The following is a 16,189-nucleotide window of genomic DNA, read 5'->3' as shown; positions in this document are numbered from 1 at the left end:
GGCCTCTGACCAATTTAGCAGTATCTGAGCTGTAGGATAAGTCTGTCATCCAGAGGTTGACAATTGTCCATGTGTTGCAGATGATGCTGGGGACATGGCAATAGTGTGTGTTGGTGCATGTGGGCTTTGATATGAAGCTGTTGAACTGAAGTGAAGATGTCTGGTTGAACAACTAGTGATGGATGGAAAAGGGCCAGAACACTCCTCTGCATTTTCAACAGAAGATATTGCCAGAATATATAATTTACTAACACAAATAAATACATAAATAACTTACTTTTCAAAAATAAAAGTGCAGTGTTCATAATAGTCAATGGTTTATAAATCACAACAGCATCCCCATCTGTGAATGATATGTGAAAGAATGGATATGTGGTATATGTGTGTTCGAAGGAGAAGGCACGAATGGCTGGATGGCTAAAGCTTGGTTTGATGTGGGAACTCTTCACTGGCAGTCTGCTTTTTTACAACAGACCTATATTCCCCTCATCCCCCACTATGCATAGCCTCCAAAGCCTAAAGCTGGTGCCCGCCATTATATCTCCCTCTTAAAGGGCAATTCTGCCACTTTTCAACCTCCATCATCTCAGCACCAAACCAACCACTCTGGGCAAAAACTGGTCGTTTAAAAATCAATTTGATGATGTTGATTCAAATGTGGAAAACTGGATTTACAAAAAGTTATCAACGTAAGGGAACTTGTTTTTAATTTTTTTTGTCTTTTAACCTGATATCTCAACCAAATGTAAATAATGATTTTTTTAAATGATGTCTGTGCCCAGTGGGAAGTGTCTACATACACTACCGTTTGAAAGAAAAGCACATTTGTTGCCCATTAAAATAACATCAAATTGATCAGAAATACAGTGTAGACATTGTTAATGTTGTAAATTACTATTGTAGCTGTAAATGGCTCATTTTAATGGAATATCTACATAGGTGTACAGAGGCCCATTATCAGCAACCATCACTCCTGTGTTCCAATGGTATGTTGTGTTAGCTAATCAAAGTTTATCATTTTAAAAGGCTAATTGATCATTAGAAAACCCTTTTGCAATTATGTTAGCACAGCTGAAAACTGTTGTTCTGATTAAAGAAGCAATAAAACTGGCCTTCTTTAGACTAGTTCAGTATCTGGAGCATCAGCATTTCTGGGTTCGATTACAGGCTCAAAATGGCTAGAGTTGCAAAGAATAAGCCATATCTCAGACTGGCCAATAGAAATAAAATATTAAGATGGGCAAAAGAACACAGACACTGGACAGAGGAACTCTGCCTAGAAGGCCAGCATCCCAGAGTCACCTCTTCACTGTTGACATTGAGACTGGTGTTTTGTGGGTACTATTTAATGAAGCTGCCAGTTGAGGACTTGTGAGGCGTCTGTTTCTCAAACTAGACACTCTAATGTACTTGTCCTCTTGCTCAGTTGTGCACCTGGGCCTCCCACTCCTCTTTCTATTTTGGTTAGAGCCAGTTTGCTCTGTTCTGTGAAGGGAGTAGTACACATCATTGTACGAGATCTTCAGTTTCTTGGCAATTTTTCGCATGGAATAGCCTTAATTTTTCAGAACAAGAATAGACTGACAAGTTTCAGAAGAAAGTACTTTGTTAATGGCCATTTTGAGCCTGTAATCGAACCCAGAAATGCTGATGCTCCAGATACTCAACTAGTCTAAAGAAGGCCAGTTTTATTGCTTCTTTAATCAGAACAACAGTTTTCAGCTGTGCTAACGTAATTGCAAAAGGGTTTTCTAATGATCAATTAGCCTTTTAAAATGATAAACTTTGATTAGCTAACACAACATGCCATTGGAACACAGGAGTGATGGTTGCTGATAATGGGCCTCTGTACACCTATATAGATATTCCATTAAAAATGAGCCATTTACAGCTACAATAGTAATTTACAACATTAACAATGTCTACACTGTATTTCTGATCAATTCTATGTTATTTCAATGGACAAAAAAATAGCTTTTCTTTCAAGAACAAGAACATTTCTAAGTGACCCCAAACTTTTGAACAGTAGTGTATGTGAAAACAGCACATTTCTGTGGTTAAAAAGCTTCTCTGTGACATCACAGGGTAGGATTAAAAGTAAAAAACTGATATTCAAAACCTGCAATGAATTTCTAGCCCAAGGGAGGGTATTTTCTTGCTCCCCATATCACCGCAAATTTCATAGTGTTTGAAAATAAGTTTTTAAAATGTTTTAACTTTTGACGACGTCATCGGGTTGGCTCACCAGGCTCCTTGCTCCGACTATACTCCACACCCACGAACGTTAGTTTCTTCTCCGCATTGAGTCTGGCTCTGAGTACCTTCCTAACCCTTCACCGATTGCGAACACATTCGGGGCCGTCTGATTGGTCAAGAAACTGATGGCTTGGGCCAGAGCCAGAACACGCTTGGGTAAAGCGGCTTTAATACTCTGATTGGTTAGAGGCGATCCAATCAGAGTATTAAAGGGACTTTGTTTTGCACAACGCCCCTCGTGCCCCTCGTCACCACAGACGACTTCAGTGATGACAGTCTCAGACTAAAGTATGTAGCGAACGATAGAGCAGCGTAATCATTTAGTGTGAGTCATCATTTCTTTCTACAAAACTTTTTCACATATGGTGACACTGGTACTGTGCTGGAGATAATGAAAATGAGGTTGAAAAGTGGTGGAGTTGCCCTTTAATATCTACTCTACATTAGTGTTGTCTTCATGTTTTGGTGGGATCCATGTGACTTGTAAGCTCACTGATTCTCTTGTAGTGTTGAATATTGTAAGAGGGAGAGACACTAAGGCGTGTAGGCTTTACTATGAATGCTGGATCGACACTGAGGGTGTCATTATATATAAGACCACAGTGCAAGTGTGTATGTAGTTTGTGGAGATAGTCAAATGGGCTCATCCAAACGTAACAAATAACCCTCCATATAACAGTAGCAGAGAAACATGTCCCAATGTATCTAAAGAGAAACTCTGAAGGAATATTAAGTAGTAATATGAAGTAAATTAACTCCACATTTGAATCAGCTATGGTGATATCCAAGCAATATATTTTAGTATGATGCTGAATCTACATGACAGAGACTGAATAAGAGTGTACATTTCCAGTCCTATGTCATGTCATGAAGGGGTGGTAGGTTGGGAAAATCTGGCAAGGGCAACATGCTCTCTATGGAGTCAGCAGAGGGGTAGGGAAAAGGATGCACATTTCACTTATGACATTATGACGTCCACAGATACCGAAGGATTTGTTGCTTTAACATGACCAGAACAAGGCCAGATCGCCTGATTAGACTACCGTTAGATTAGGTGTCATGCTACTGTCCTGGTGGGATCTTTTTCAGTGATGCCATTGGTTTCCACCTGACCATCTCACTGGTTGTGTGTTCAACTGTTTATCTATTCATTTGTCTGTATGTCTGTCTGTGTGCGTATCACAGGTTCAACGTTGCTCTCTTGACCAGCTGGCTACATTTCCTCCTCTCTTCTCCTTGTCTTTCTCTCTTCTACTGTTTCTTCTTGCATGTAATCTGCCTCTCTGTCACAGAGCTGGCCCATCCTCGTCGATGTAGCTGATGTGTTCCATCATTTGGGAGCATCCCTCCCCCCTCTCCCCTCCCCACTCCTGCATCTCAAGCTCCAGGTGTCCTGCCTCCAGCCTGCGGCCCCCCTGCGTCTCCCCCCTTCGAGAGTCCAGGGAGAACGGCCCCGGGAAGAAGGGTGAGGGGTTAAGACAGGACGTGGGAGGGATGAGGTTAATGGAGGAGGAAAAGGAGGGGCTGACCACCCTCAGCCTATGGTCTCCAGGCGAGGAGATGAGTGACGGGGGAGCAGAGCAATGGGAGGAAGGTGGGGGCGGGGTGTCCTGGAAGGGAGGCAGGGGGAACAGGCCCCTGCTGTGGCTACTGTGGCTGCCTGGTCGAGAATGGTGGGGTCCCTGGCAGGGAGAGCAGGAGGGTGAGGAGGAGAGAGACAGTGAGAAGGAAAGGGAGGGGGATGGTGTGCGGGAGGCAAGGGGAGGACGGTCCTGGACAGGGAAGAACCCGTTGCTAGAGACCGGGAGATTGGAGTGGTTAGAACCGTTGGAGAGGTGGGTGGACCCCTCTGTGTCTCCTGTCCCAGGGGAAGGGGGGTTGGAGTGGAGTAAGTCCTTGGAACATCTCCCTGGGGAGATTGGAGGATGGTCCTGGGCCTGGGCTGGAGGCCTCTGTGGAGGGGGGGTGGGGAGGAGGCAACCTGGCAGGTCCACCCTCCCTGTGTCAGCACTGTCCACGTCCAATAGTGAGCAGGACTGCGTTCGCCGGGGGTGGGGTTGTGGGGAGCAGGGCGGGGCTGGAGGTGGGACCACCAGAGGTGTCCTGGAGGACGGTTGGCTGGCACTGCTGGGGGGTGGAGTCAGAATGGGCGTCATGGCTGTCAGGATTGGCTGAGGCGCCACGAGGAGGAGGGGCCGGAGCAGGCGGGTCATTTCCTGTAGTTCCTGGCTGAGCTGAGAGACTTGCTGGGAGAGACTGCTCATCTGTGGACACAGACAAGAGGTGCGCGAGTGTGACTGACACTGGAATATTAGTGTTTTTACGTGTTATGTTACTATATATTATGTTTTAAGATTCATCACCAGCTAGAACCACTCACCTCGTCACTCAGCTTAGAGACACTCTGTTTGATCTCTGACTGCTCCTGGATCCCTACACGAGCACACACGCACACGCACACGCACACGGAGAGGTAAGTACATGTTGGAGAGAGCAGCAACAGACTGGTGGAGAGGAGATTGTATTACCTAGTCCTGGGGATGGTGGACCACTGTGTAGAAGACTGGAGCTAAACTCAAACTTCTGGGTTGAGTTCACATTTCTCTCTGTCTCAATACCATCCACAAACCTAGAGGGAGAGAAAGCGAGAGGGGGAGAGACAGAGGGAGAGAGAGTGAGGATTGAGATAAAGAAAGAGGGGAATAAAGATGAATAAAACCCAAAGAAAGGGGGGGAAACAGCTGTCATAGAGGAGTGGAAAATTTAAGCCTATGTTCAGCCCTGCCTTCCTCATTCCTCTCCTGTCCTATTTCCATTTCTCCCCCTCTACTCTACTGTAGGTCTCTTCTCTCTCTCTCTGGCTCCAGATGTTATGTTCAAACAGCAACACAGCTGCCACCCCACTGAGCACATGTCAGGTTTGGGCTTCTCTCGCAGGGCTGGCAGGCGGGCTATGCAGTGTGCTGAACACACACACACACACACACACACACACACACACACACACACACACACACACACACACACACACACACACACACACACACACACACACACACACACACACACACACACACACACACACACACACACACACACACACTGCAGCCAGGTCACTCAAGATCCAAAGTAATATTCGACGTCCGTCGGGGTCGGGAATCGCCTTCAATACCGGCCACTAGGGGCAACAGTGAGCGCTATTACCATCAAGTAGGCTCTGGTTAAGGTAAGGGTTAAGATTTGGGATAGGCTAAAACCAAAAAAATGATTGAGTAGCACTGGGATTGAACCCGCTAGTCTCATGGACAAACATTGGATTCTGAAGCCAATTTCAACATTTTGTGAGATCTTGTTGCATACTGAGCCTGCCACCTGGTGTGAAGGGAAATCCACACTCCCTCTGCTGGGACCCAATAGCACCGTACGTTAGTTGCCATGGCAGCCAGACAGGCACTGGAGGATCAACGCTCAAGTGTTAATTGTGTTCAGTTCCTCTACCAGCCACCATGAAATAGACAAGTCTACTGTATTACAGCAATTCAATCCTCTGCCTGAGTTTAAACCAGCTTGTTTAAACTGTATACAAACTGTGGTGTATGATTTGTGTGTGTGTATGGGAGTGAGTCTGTGTGTGTTTCTCCTACCTGGGACTAAGCTCCGGCGGTGCGCTGCTGAAGCTGACCACAGGTATCTGCAGGGTGGCGGGGCGGGCGTGTTCTGAGGGGGGGCGGAAGGGCCGAGGGGGCAGCAGGGGGGAGCGCAGGGGCGAGTTAAGAACCCTGGTCAGACGTAAAGGGGAACGGGGGGCACACGATACAGAGCTCTGTTCTTCATCACCCTCCTCATCCTCCTTAATGGAAGAAAGTTTCTTCACCAGGCCTCCATTACTCTCCCAGTCCACCTAGAGAGAGAGAGAGAGAGATGAGAATGGTAATCTGATAACAGGAAATTCTATACAGATGGGTACAGGTAACTTAACATCCCATCATGCTTAGGGTCATGTATAAGAATGCTGGGCAGGCCATTATTTTGCCTACCATGGCAATGCCCCCAGAGAATGACAATGCCCCCATCCACAGGGCATGAGTGGTCACTGAATGAGAAAATGATGGAAACCATATGTCATGACCATCTCAGTAACCAGATATCAACCCAATTGAGATTTTGAAGCGGCGCCCGAGACGGCGTTTTCCACCACCATCAACAAAACTTCAAATTATGGAATTTCTCATGGAAGAATGGTGTCACATCCCTCCAATAGAGTTCCAGACATGTGGAATCTATGCCAGGGTGCATTGAAGCTGTTCTGGCTCGTGGTGGCCCAACGCCCTATTAGGACACTTTATGTTGGTGTTTCCTTTATTTTGGCAGTATTATATTATATTATACACTGCTCAAAAAAATAAAGGGAACACTTAAACAACACAATGTAACTCCAAGTCAATCACACTTCTGTGAAATCAAACTGTCCACTTAGGAAGCAACACTGATTGACAATACATTTCACATGCTGTTGTGCAAACGGACGTTTGGCATTTGCCAGAGAACACCAAGATTGGCAAATGTGCCACTGGCGCCCTGTGCTCTTCACAGATGAAAGCAGGTTCACACTGAGCACGTGACAGACGTGACAGAGTCTGGAGACGCCGTGGAGAACGTTCTGCTGCCTGCAACATCCTCCAGCATGACCGGTTTGGCGGTGGGTCAGTCATGGTGTGGGGTGGCATTTCTTTGGGGGGCCGCACAGCCCTCCATGTGCTCGCCAGAGGTAGCCTGACTGCCATTAGGTACCGAGATGAGATCCTCAGACCCCTTGTGAGACCATATGTTGGTGCGGTTGGCCCTGGGTTCCTCCTAATGCAAGACAATGCTAGACCTCATGTGGCTGGAGTGTGTCAGCAGTTCCTGCAAGAGGAAGGCATTGATGCTATGGACTGGCCTGCCCGTTCCCCAGACCTGAATCCAATTGAGCACATCTGGGACATCATGTCTCGCTCCATCCACCAACGCCACGTTGCACCACAGACTGTCCAGGAGTTGGCGGATGCTTTAGTCCAGGTCTGGGAGGAGATCCCTCAGGAGACCATCCGCCACCTCATCAGGAGCATGCCCAGGCGTTGTAGGGAGGTCATACAGGCACGTGGAGGCCACACACACTACTGAGCCTCATTTTGACTTGTTTTAAGGACATTACATCAAAGTTGGATCAGCCTGTAGTGTGGTTTTCCACTTTAATTTTGAGTGTGACTCCAAATCCAGACCTCCATGGGTTGATAAATTGGATTTCCATTGATTATTTTTGTGTGATTTTGTTGTCAGCACATTCAACTATGTAAAGAAAAAAGTATTTAATAAGATTATTTCTTTCATTCAGATCTAGGATGTGTTGTTTAAGTGTTCCCTTTATTTTTTTGAGCAGTATATTTATATTTATATTTGTATTATATCCAGTTCCTTCAAATCTGCAAAAAAATGATTGTTGTTAATGTTGTTAATGTTAATGTTTTCTGACCAGGCTAGTGAAAGGAGAGGAGAGTGATCCATTCCACAAGAAGACCAGCCAGTGCACTAGGTGCAGTAACAACAGAGTACCAGTGGGAGGCAGACTTGTACAACTCTACTCCCAGCTTCTCTCTTTCTCTCTCTCTCTCTCTCTGAGTTTGTGTATGATAGATCCATTCCTCAAACACTTTTGTCCCTCCATGCCCCCTCTCACCCAGCCCACCCCTTGCCAACCCCAAATTAATAATTCAACAATGTCCTCAGAGGCACACAAATGACTTCCATAACCCGTGCAGCCAAACAAAGCAGCAATTAGCGGGCTGTGAGATTACATGAGAAGGCGTAATGTTGAAAGGACAGGCTAAATCCACTAGTCTTAGACAACAAACACCACCTGCTACAACACATTACTAATGGAATGGAAAGGTGGCGTGTTGGTGTACATAGCTGAGACAGAGAGGGAGAGAGATGGATGGAGATGAAGGGAGAGGGGGAAGGAGGAGGTGTGTTCTATTTGTTCTGCCCTTACAGATGCCAGGTGGTGCCAAGTGATGCCAGGTGGTGCCAGGTGGTGCCAGGTGATACCAGGTGGTGCCAGGTGTTGCCAGGTTGTGTGGTGGGTGTGTGTGTATGCAGATCTCATCCACTATCTAAACAGAGAGCTTGTACCTGAATCCATGTCCACAGGCCTATTCAGCGAATGGAGCTAATGAATGGGTGCAATATTCCACCATGTGGACGAGCCAACGCCCCACCCTTTCTCTTTTCTTCCCTTCTTTCACCTTGATCAAAGACATTATTTCCTTCCTCCCCCTCTCTCTGTCCTTTCTCCTACTGTCATCCCCCACTCCCCTCATATCAGTTCGCCCTTCACAGTAGCGAGTCTATTTTTAACTCCCACTTTCTAATCTTAGCTCACAGCCCTAAAGGCAAGCAGGGACTGCTTTACTGCGCGGGGGTGTGTGTGTTCACGTGCCTGTGTTCCTTCACATTCACATGATGTGTTTAATGTATGCATGGCGTGTGCAGACGTCCATGGCCACAAGCATGCTGGAATGCAAGCAAGCGTGTAAGTGTGTGTTTAGTCAGAATGTTTAGGAATGAGTATTTATCTGCAGCCTTACTAGACTGTGAGCATGTGTGCACGTTTGTTAAACGTTTGTGTATGATGCAGTGTGTGTGTGCGCGCATGAAAACAAGAGCACGCTCGTGTGTGTGAACCCCAGTAGGTTGTAAGTAAGTAGCGGAAGCGAGCCTGTTTCTGTAGCGCGAGGCAGCTTGATGTACAAGTACACCCCCTGGACGCTAGCCTGTCGCAGGGACTTACCCCCAATCTCCTTAATACTGAGTGCCAAGCAGAGATGCATCATGTCCCATTTGTTCAATCTTTTGTATGACTCGGCCAGGGATTGAACTCACAACCTTCCAATCTCAGGGTGGACACTAACCACAAGGCCACGGAGTTGGTATCAAGGAGGTTGGTGGCACCTTAATTGGAGAGGATGGGTTCGTGGTAACGGCTAGAGCAGAAACCATGTGTTGTTGCCATTCCATTTGCTCCGTTCCGGACATTATTATGAGCCGTCCTCCCCTCAGCAGCCTCCTGTGGTTTGAACGTGTGTGTGTGTTTACTGCATGTGTCTGTAAGTGTGTCTATGTGTACACAGTACTGACTGGTGTACCCAGTACATTGTGTTCCCTCCAGCGCCTGGCTCATGAGTCTCAGTCTTTCAGTCAGGAGTAAGTGAATCAGCAGAGACGGAATACATTCATCGCTGCTTTCACAAAGTGCCCTTTTCCCAAACCTCTCTCTCTCTCTCTCTCTCTCTCTCTCCTCTCTCTCTCTCTCTCTCTCTCTCTCTCTCTCTCTCTCTCTCTCTCTCTCTCTCTCTCTCTCTCTCTCTCTCTCTGCTATACCGGGGTCTACGCAGAGCCCACCGTAGACCACGGTAAAGCAGAGCCCACCGTAGACCCCGGTAAAGCAGAGCCCACCGTAGACCCCGGTAAAGCAGAGCCCACCGTAGACCCCGGTAAAGCAGAGCCCACCGTAGACCCCGGTAAAGCAGAGCCCACCGTAGACCACGGTAAAGCAGAGCCCACCGTAGACCCCGGCGATGCCATCACAACGTTGGCCGATAAGGAATAAGCTCTTTGGATGCTAAATGAGACAAACAAACACACATGCTCATGCGCACGACAACACGCACACACAGACACACACAGACACACAAACACAGCCATTGGGGCTGTAAGCTAAGATTAGAAAGTGGGAGTTAGAAATAGACATGCTATTCTGTGAAAGGTGGGGGCAGACCTCTTGTGTGTGTTTGAAGGAAGTGGTGGAGAACAGGAGAAAAAAAAGAAGAAAGCCCGCTGAGCCCTCCTTCTCCTCCCTCCCTCTCTCCTCCACTGCCTGGGCTATTTTTATCACACAGGATCCAATCTTAGCAGGACCTGCAGGGGACTCAGCCTGTCAGCGAGAGCCCCTGACTTCCCCGGCGCTATTCTTAGCTCCGGCACACACTCCAAACCGCTGAACGCTGCTATTCCTGTCTCGTTGAGTTTGACTCCGCTGCACACGGCCAGCCAGATGTGTGCGTAGGGAGGGGTGTGCGTGTTCGTGTATTTTAAGGAGGGAGAGGGGAGGTGGAGTAGTGATTATGCATACAATGCATGATATGGCCTCTGAAGGTGAATGTCCCCTTAGGCAAGTCCCTCTGAGTTTTATAATGCAGCATTAGCAGATAACACAGAGAGAAGAGAGGGACTACATTTTGTTACTAGTCTCCCCACTATCACACAGAAAGACAGACACACACACACACACACACACACACACACACACAAATGCACACAGACGAACCCATCCCTCTTCACTCAATGTTCTCTGTTGATCAAACAAACCGGGTACAGCTGCAGGCTGTACGCCTAACAATGTACTAGTGTGTGTGTGTCTGTGTGTGATATTGTGCATGTGTGTGTGCATGTTTTTACTGCATGTTTAGTAGTGTATGCCTGCATGCGTTGCGGTTCTACTCACGTCAGCTCCGTGGCCCTCTCTGAGATTGTATGTGAGGTCGTGTTGTATCTCAGAGATGAACTTCTGGGCGTACTCTGGGTAGAGCCGGAGAACCTCCCTCAGCCCCTTCAGACTGATGTACTGCAGGTCACAGTAGGTCAGAGCCTTCACGTTGGCATTGGTCTTAATCACCTGCTCCTTGGTCAGAGAATCACTGCCGATCAAGTCCCCTTTCCCTGGGGGTATGGAGGAAAACACACACACGTCACATCACGTCACATGCAGTCTCTGCTGTTGACCGAGCTTTTCCAATTATTCCAACATCAGAAAGACATATTTTCTATGGGTGGTGTGTGTGTGTGTGTGTGTGTGTGTGTTGGAGGTAATGTGGGTGATGTGTGTGTGTGTGTTGGAGGTCATGTGGGTGATATGTGTGTGTGTGTGTTGGAGGTAATGCGGGTGATGTGTGTGTGTGTGTGTTGGAGGTAATGTGGGTGATGTGTGTGTGTTGGAGGTAATGTGGGTGATGTGTGTGTGTGTTGGAGGTAATGTGGGTGATGTGTGTGTGTGTGTTGGAGGTAATGTGGTTGGGTGGTGTGTGTGTGTGTTGGAGGTAATGTGGTTGGGTGGTGTGTGTGTGTGTTGGAGGTAATGTGGTTGGGTGGTGTGTGTGTGTGTTGGAGGTAATGTGGTTGGGTGGTGTGTGTTGGAGGTAATGTGGTTGGGTGGTGTGTGTGTGGAGGTAATGTGGTTGGGTGGTGTGTGTGTGTGTTGAAGGTAATGTGGTTGGGTGATGGACGAAGCCAACCGCAGCACAACAGCACAAACGAAGCCTCTACAGCTCCTCCCTCAGAGGATCTTGTGTGAGTGTAATGTTTACTGTTAATTGTTTATTTCACTTTTGTTAATTATATATTTTACTTGCTTTGGCTCTCTCTCTCTCTCTCTCTCTCTCTCTCTCTCTCTCTCTCTCTCTCTCTCTCTCTCTCTCTCTCTCTCCTCTCTCTCTCTCTCTCTCTCTCTCTCTCTCTCTCTCTCTCTCTCTCTCTCTCTCTCTCTCTCTCTCTCTCTCTCTCTCTCTCTCTCTCTCTCTCTCTCTCTCTCTCTCTCTCTCTCTCTCTCTCTCTCTCTCTCTCTCTCTCTCTCTCTCTCTCTCTCTCTCTCTCTCTCTCTCTCTCTCATATGTTTACATTGCCAAAGCAAGTGAAATAGAGAATAAACAATAAGAAATTATCAGTAAACATTACACCCACAAAAGTTCCAAAATAATAAAGACATTTCAAATGTGATATTATATGCAAATAGTTAAAGTACAAAAGGGAAAATAAATAAACATAAATGGGTTGTATTTACAATCTCTCTCGTGTTGTTTATTTGCACTCTCACTCTGTATGCAGCCCCTCCCTCTCTCCCCTTGGTTTATATGACTCCACAATTCATTTTCTCTCCTCTACCTCCTCCTTCTCCTCCTCCTTTCTTCACCATAATTCAACTCACGTATGATAGACATCTACAGGACTAGAAAATCAAGGTTTCAAGGAACCACTTTCTTAGTTCAACATGACATTTGAAGAAATGAAGCATATTTTAACTGTTTTTCATTAAGAACATTTTCCCCGTCTCTCCTCTTCACTCTCTCTCTGTGTGTGTGTGTGTGTGTGTGTGTCTGGACGACAACATACAGCCAGCCTCCTACTTCATGCATGCCCCCGCTCACCCTCATGATTTTGTTTTTTTTGCGGGCTATACGGATTTTATATTTATGAGTTTATTGAGATGCAAAACTGCATGTATAGGAACACTTATAGATTGTGTACATGCATGAATCCAGTGTTGAGTGTGAATGTATGTTCAAACATGGGTGTATTCATCCGGTATGCTTAGCATCCGTCCTTGACTCTAGTCCATGTGCATGGCCTAAATCGAACCATGTTTGTGTGTCAATATCATTCTGACTACTTCCAAGGCAACTCCCTCCCCCCTCAGTCCCCTGTGTCTGTGTTAACCCTTTGTCTCCCCCTGACTCCCAGGAACCTCTGTGTTTGAAGGTAGACCTGGCTAGATGTACTCTATGGGCTGTGCTCCACTGTTCCCCGCTTGGTTTTACAGCGCTGGATTAATAATCCATGTGTTTTAATCCTTTCATATCCATCCATTAATAATCTCAGAGCTGCCATGTGGCTCACCTGCCTGCCTTCTCATTGATGTGTGTGCCATGATTAGAGATATAGGCTGGGAGCTTGGCAGATTAATACACACACACACACACACACACACACACTGAGTATACCAAACATTAAGAACACCATAACTCTAACGAGTCATCAATCCAATACCACCTGACCTTCTGAGACCCTGACATGTGGATCTATGGGTCATTTGTGTCATGTGGATCTATGGGTCATTTGTGTCATAGATCCACATCAGGGTCTCAGAAGGTCAGGCGGTATTGGATTGATGACTGGTTAGAGTATTGGTGTTCTTACATTTTTTTCAATTGCTAACAATCATCGGTCAATACTGAAGCCACTTTTTCAAAACTCTTCAGACAGCCTGCATTACCAACATGCATCTCGGCCAAACAGTTAATCTCACCTCCAAAACTCACTCAAACCACTTCATACATGTCTCAAAATAAGCTCATTCGACCATAACACTGGAAACAATTCTCACTCAGAAAGCATACAGTCACTCATAACACACTGACCTAAAAAACTCTAACAGGGAGCACTACATAAATGATAAACTTCTCTGAAGTTTGAATGATTTTTCACATAAATCAGTATTTCATTGTAGAATAAGAATAACACCTTTTCACTTTATTGACCGTACTAAAGTATATGCAACATGAATGAATCAGAAATGCAGCAATTTGCTTCAATAGCATTATTTTTTCTATATCTTTGTATGTAGTAATTTACGTGTGAAAAATAAAAAGTTGAAACAAAAAACGAATTCCTGAAATTCCAGGACTGCAATAATAATTACAAACAAATCAACATGTATAGTATAATCACTCATACTGTACAGTACTGTGAGGGTTCTAGTTCTCATCAACATGTATAGTATAATCACTCATACTGTACAGTACTGTGAGGGTTCTAGTTCTCATCAACATGTATAGTATAATCACTCATACTGTACAGTACCGTGAGGGTTCTAGTTCTCATCAACATGTATAGTATAATCACTCATACTGTACAGTACTGTGAGGGTTCTAGTTCTCATCAACATGTCTAGTATAATCACTCATACTGTACAGTACTGTGAGGGTTCTAGTTCTCATCAACATGTCTAGTATAATCACTCATACTGTACAGTACTGTGAGGGTTCTAGTTCTCATCAACATGTATAGTATAATCACTCATACTGTACAGTACTGTGAGGGTTGTAGTTCTCATCAACATGTATAGTATAATCACTCATACTGTACAGTACTGTGAGGGTTCTAGTTCTCATCAACATGTATAGTATAATCACTCATACTGTACAGTACTGTGAGGGTTCTAGTTCTCATCAACATGTCTAGTATAATCACTCATACTGTACAGTACTGTGAGGGTTCTAGTTCTCATACAACATGTATAGTATAATCACTCATACTGTACAGTACTGTGAGGGTTCTAGTTCTCATCAACATGTATAGTATAATCACTCATACTGTACAGTACTGTGAGGGTTCTCATCAACATGTATAGTATAATCACTCATACTGTACAGTACTGTGAGGGTTCTAGTTCTCATCAACATGTATAGTATAATCACTCATACTGTACAGTACTGTGAGGGTTCTAGTTCTCATCAACATGTATAGTATAATCACTCATACTGTACAGTACTGTGAGGATTCTAGTTCTCATCAACATGTATAGTATAATCACTCATACTGTACAGTACTGTGAGGGTTCTAGTTCTCATCAACATGTGTAGTATAATCACTCATACTGTAGAGTACTGTGAGGGTTCTAGTTCTCATCAACATGTATAGTATAATCACTCATACTTTACAGTACTGTGAGGGTTCTAGTTCTCATCAACATGTATAGTATAATCACTCATACTGTACAGTACTGTGAGGGTTCTAGTTCTCATCAACATGTATAGTATAATCACTCATACTGTACAGTACTGTGAGGGTTCTAGTTCTCATCAACATGTATAATATAATCACTCATACTGTACAGTACTGTGAGGGTTCTAGTTCTCATCAACATGTATAGTATAATCACTCATACTGTACAGTACTGTGAGGGTTCTAGTTCTCATCAACATGTATAGTATAATCACTCATACTGTACAGTACTGTGAGGGTTCTAGTTCTCATCAACATGTGTAGTATAATCACTCATAATGTACAGTACTGTGAGGGTTCTAGTTCTCATCAACATGTATAATATAATCACTCATACTGTACAGTACTGTGAGGGTTCTAGTTCTCATCAACATGTATAATATAATCACTCATACTGTACAGTACTGTGAGGGTTCTAGTTCTCATCAACATGTATAATATAATCACTCATACTGTACAGTACTGTGAGGGTTCTAGTTCTCATCAACATGTATAGTATAATCACTCATACTGTACAGTACTGTGAGGGTTCTAGTTCTCATCAACATGTATAGTATAATCACTCATACTGTACAGTACTGTGAGGGTTCTAGTTCTCATCAACATGTATAGTATAATCACTCATACTTTACAGTACTGTGAGGGTTCTAGTTCTCATCAACATGTGTAGTATAATCACTCATACTGTACAGTACTGTGAGGGTTCTAGTTCTCATCAACATGTGTAGTATAATCACTCATACTGTACAGTACTGTGAGGGTTCTAGTTCTCATCAACATGTATAGTATAATCACTCATACTGTACAGTACTGTGAGGGTTCTAGTTCTCATCAACATGTGTAGTATAATCACTCATACTGTACAGTACTGTGAGGGTTGTAGTTCTCATCAACATGTATTGTATAATCACTCATACTGTACAGTACTGTGAGGGTTCTGGTTCTCATCAACATGTATAGTATAATCACTCATACTGTACAGTACTGTGAGGATTCTAGTTCTCATCAACATGTATAGTATAATCACTCATACTGTACAGTACTGTGAGGGTTCTAGTTCTCATCAACATGTGTAGTATAATCACTCATACTGTACAGTACTGTGAGGGTTCTAGTTCTCATCAACATGTACAGTATAATCACTCATACTGTACAGTACTGTGAGGGTTCTAGTTCTCATCAACATGTACAGTATAATCACTCATACTGTACAGTACTGTGAGGGTTCTAGTTCTCATCAACATGTATAGTATAATCACTCATACTGTACAGTACTGTGAGGGTTCTAGTTCTCATCAACATGTATAGTATAATCACTCATACTGTACAGTACCGTGAG

General features: G+C 44.8%; 1 protein-coding gene across 1 annotated transcript in view; it reads right to left on the bottom strand.

Annotated features, from left to right (window-relative positions):
- Positions 1-3,542: 3,542 nt before the first annotated feature.
- Positions 3,543-16,189, bottom strand: part of LOC115161491 (potassium voltage-gated channel subfamily H member 8-like) — a 68,268-nt gene continuing 55,621 nt past the window's right edge. Inside the window, exons 10-14 of the mRNA XM_029712471.1 lie at positions 10,799-11,013; positions 5,901-6,157; positions 4,785-4,885; positions 4,637-4,689; positions 3,543-4,520 (exon numbers count right to left, since the gene is read on the bottom strand). Of these exons, the coding sequence (XP_029568331.1) occupies positions 3,543-4,520; positions 4,637-4,689; positions 4,785-4,885; positions 5,901-6,157; positions 10,799-11,013 (1,604 nt within the window). The remainder of the gene's footprint in view (positions 4,521-4,636; positions 4,690-4,784; positions 4,886-5,900; positions 6,158-10,798; positions 11,014-16,189) is intronic.

Source organism: Salmo trutta, chromosome 24, assembly GCF_901001165.1.
Source record: "Salmo trutta chromosome 24, fSalTru1.1, whole genome shotgun sequence".
NCBI classification, from domain to species: Eukaryota; Metazoa; Chordata; class Actinopteri; order Salmoniformes; family Salmonidae; genus Salmo; species Salmo trutta.
This window is presented reverse-complemented; position numbering and strand designations above follow the sequence as displayed.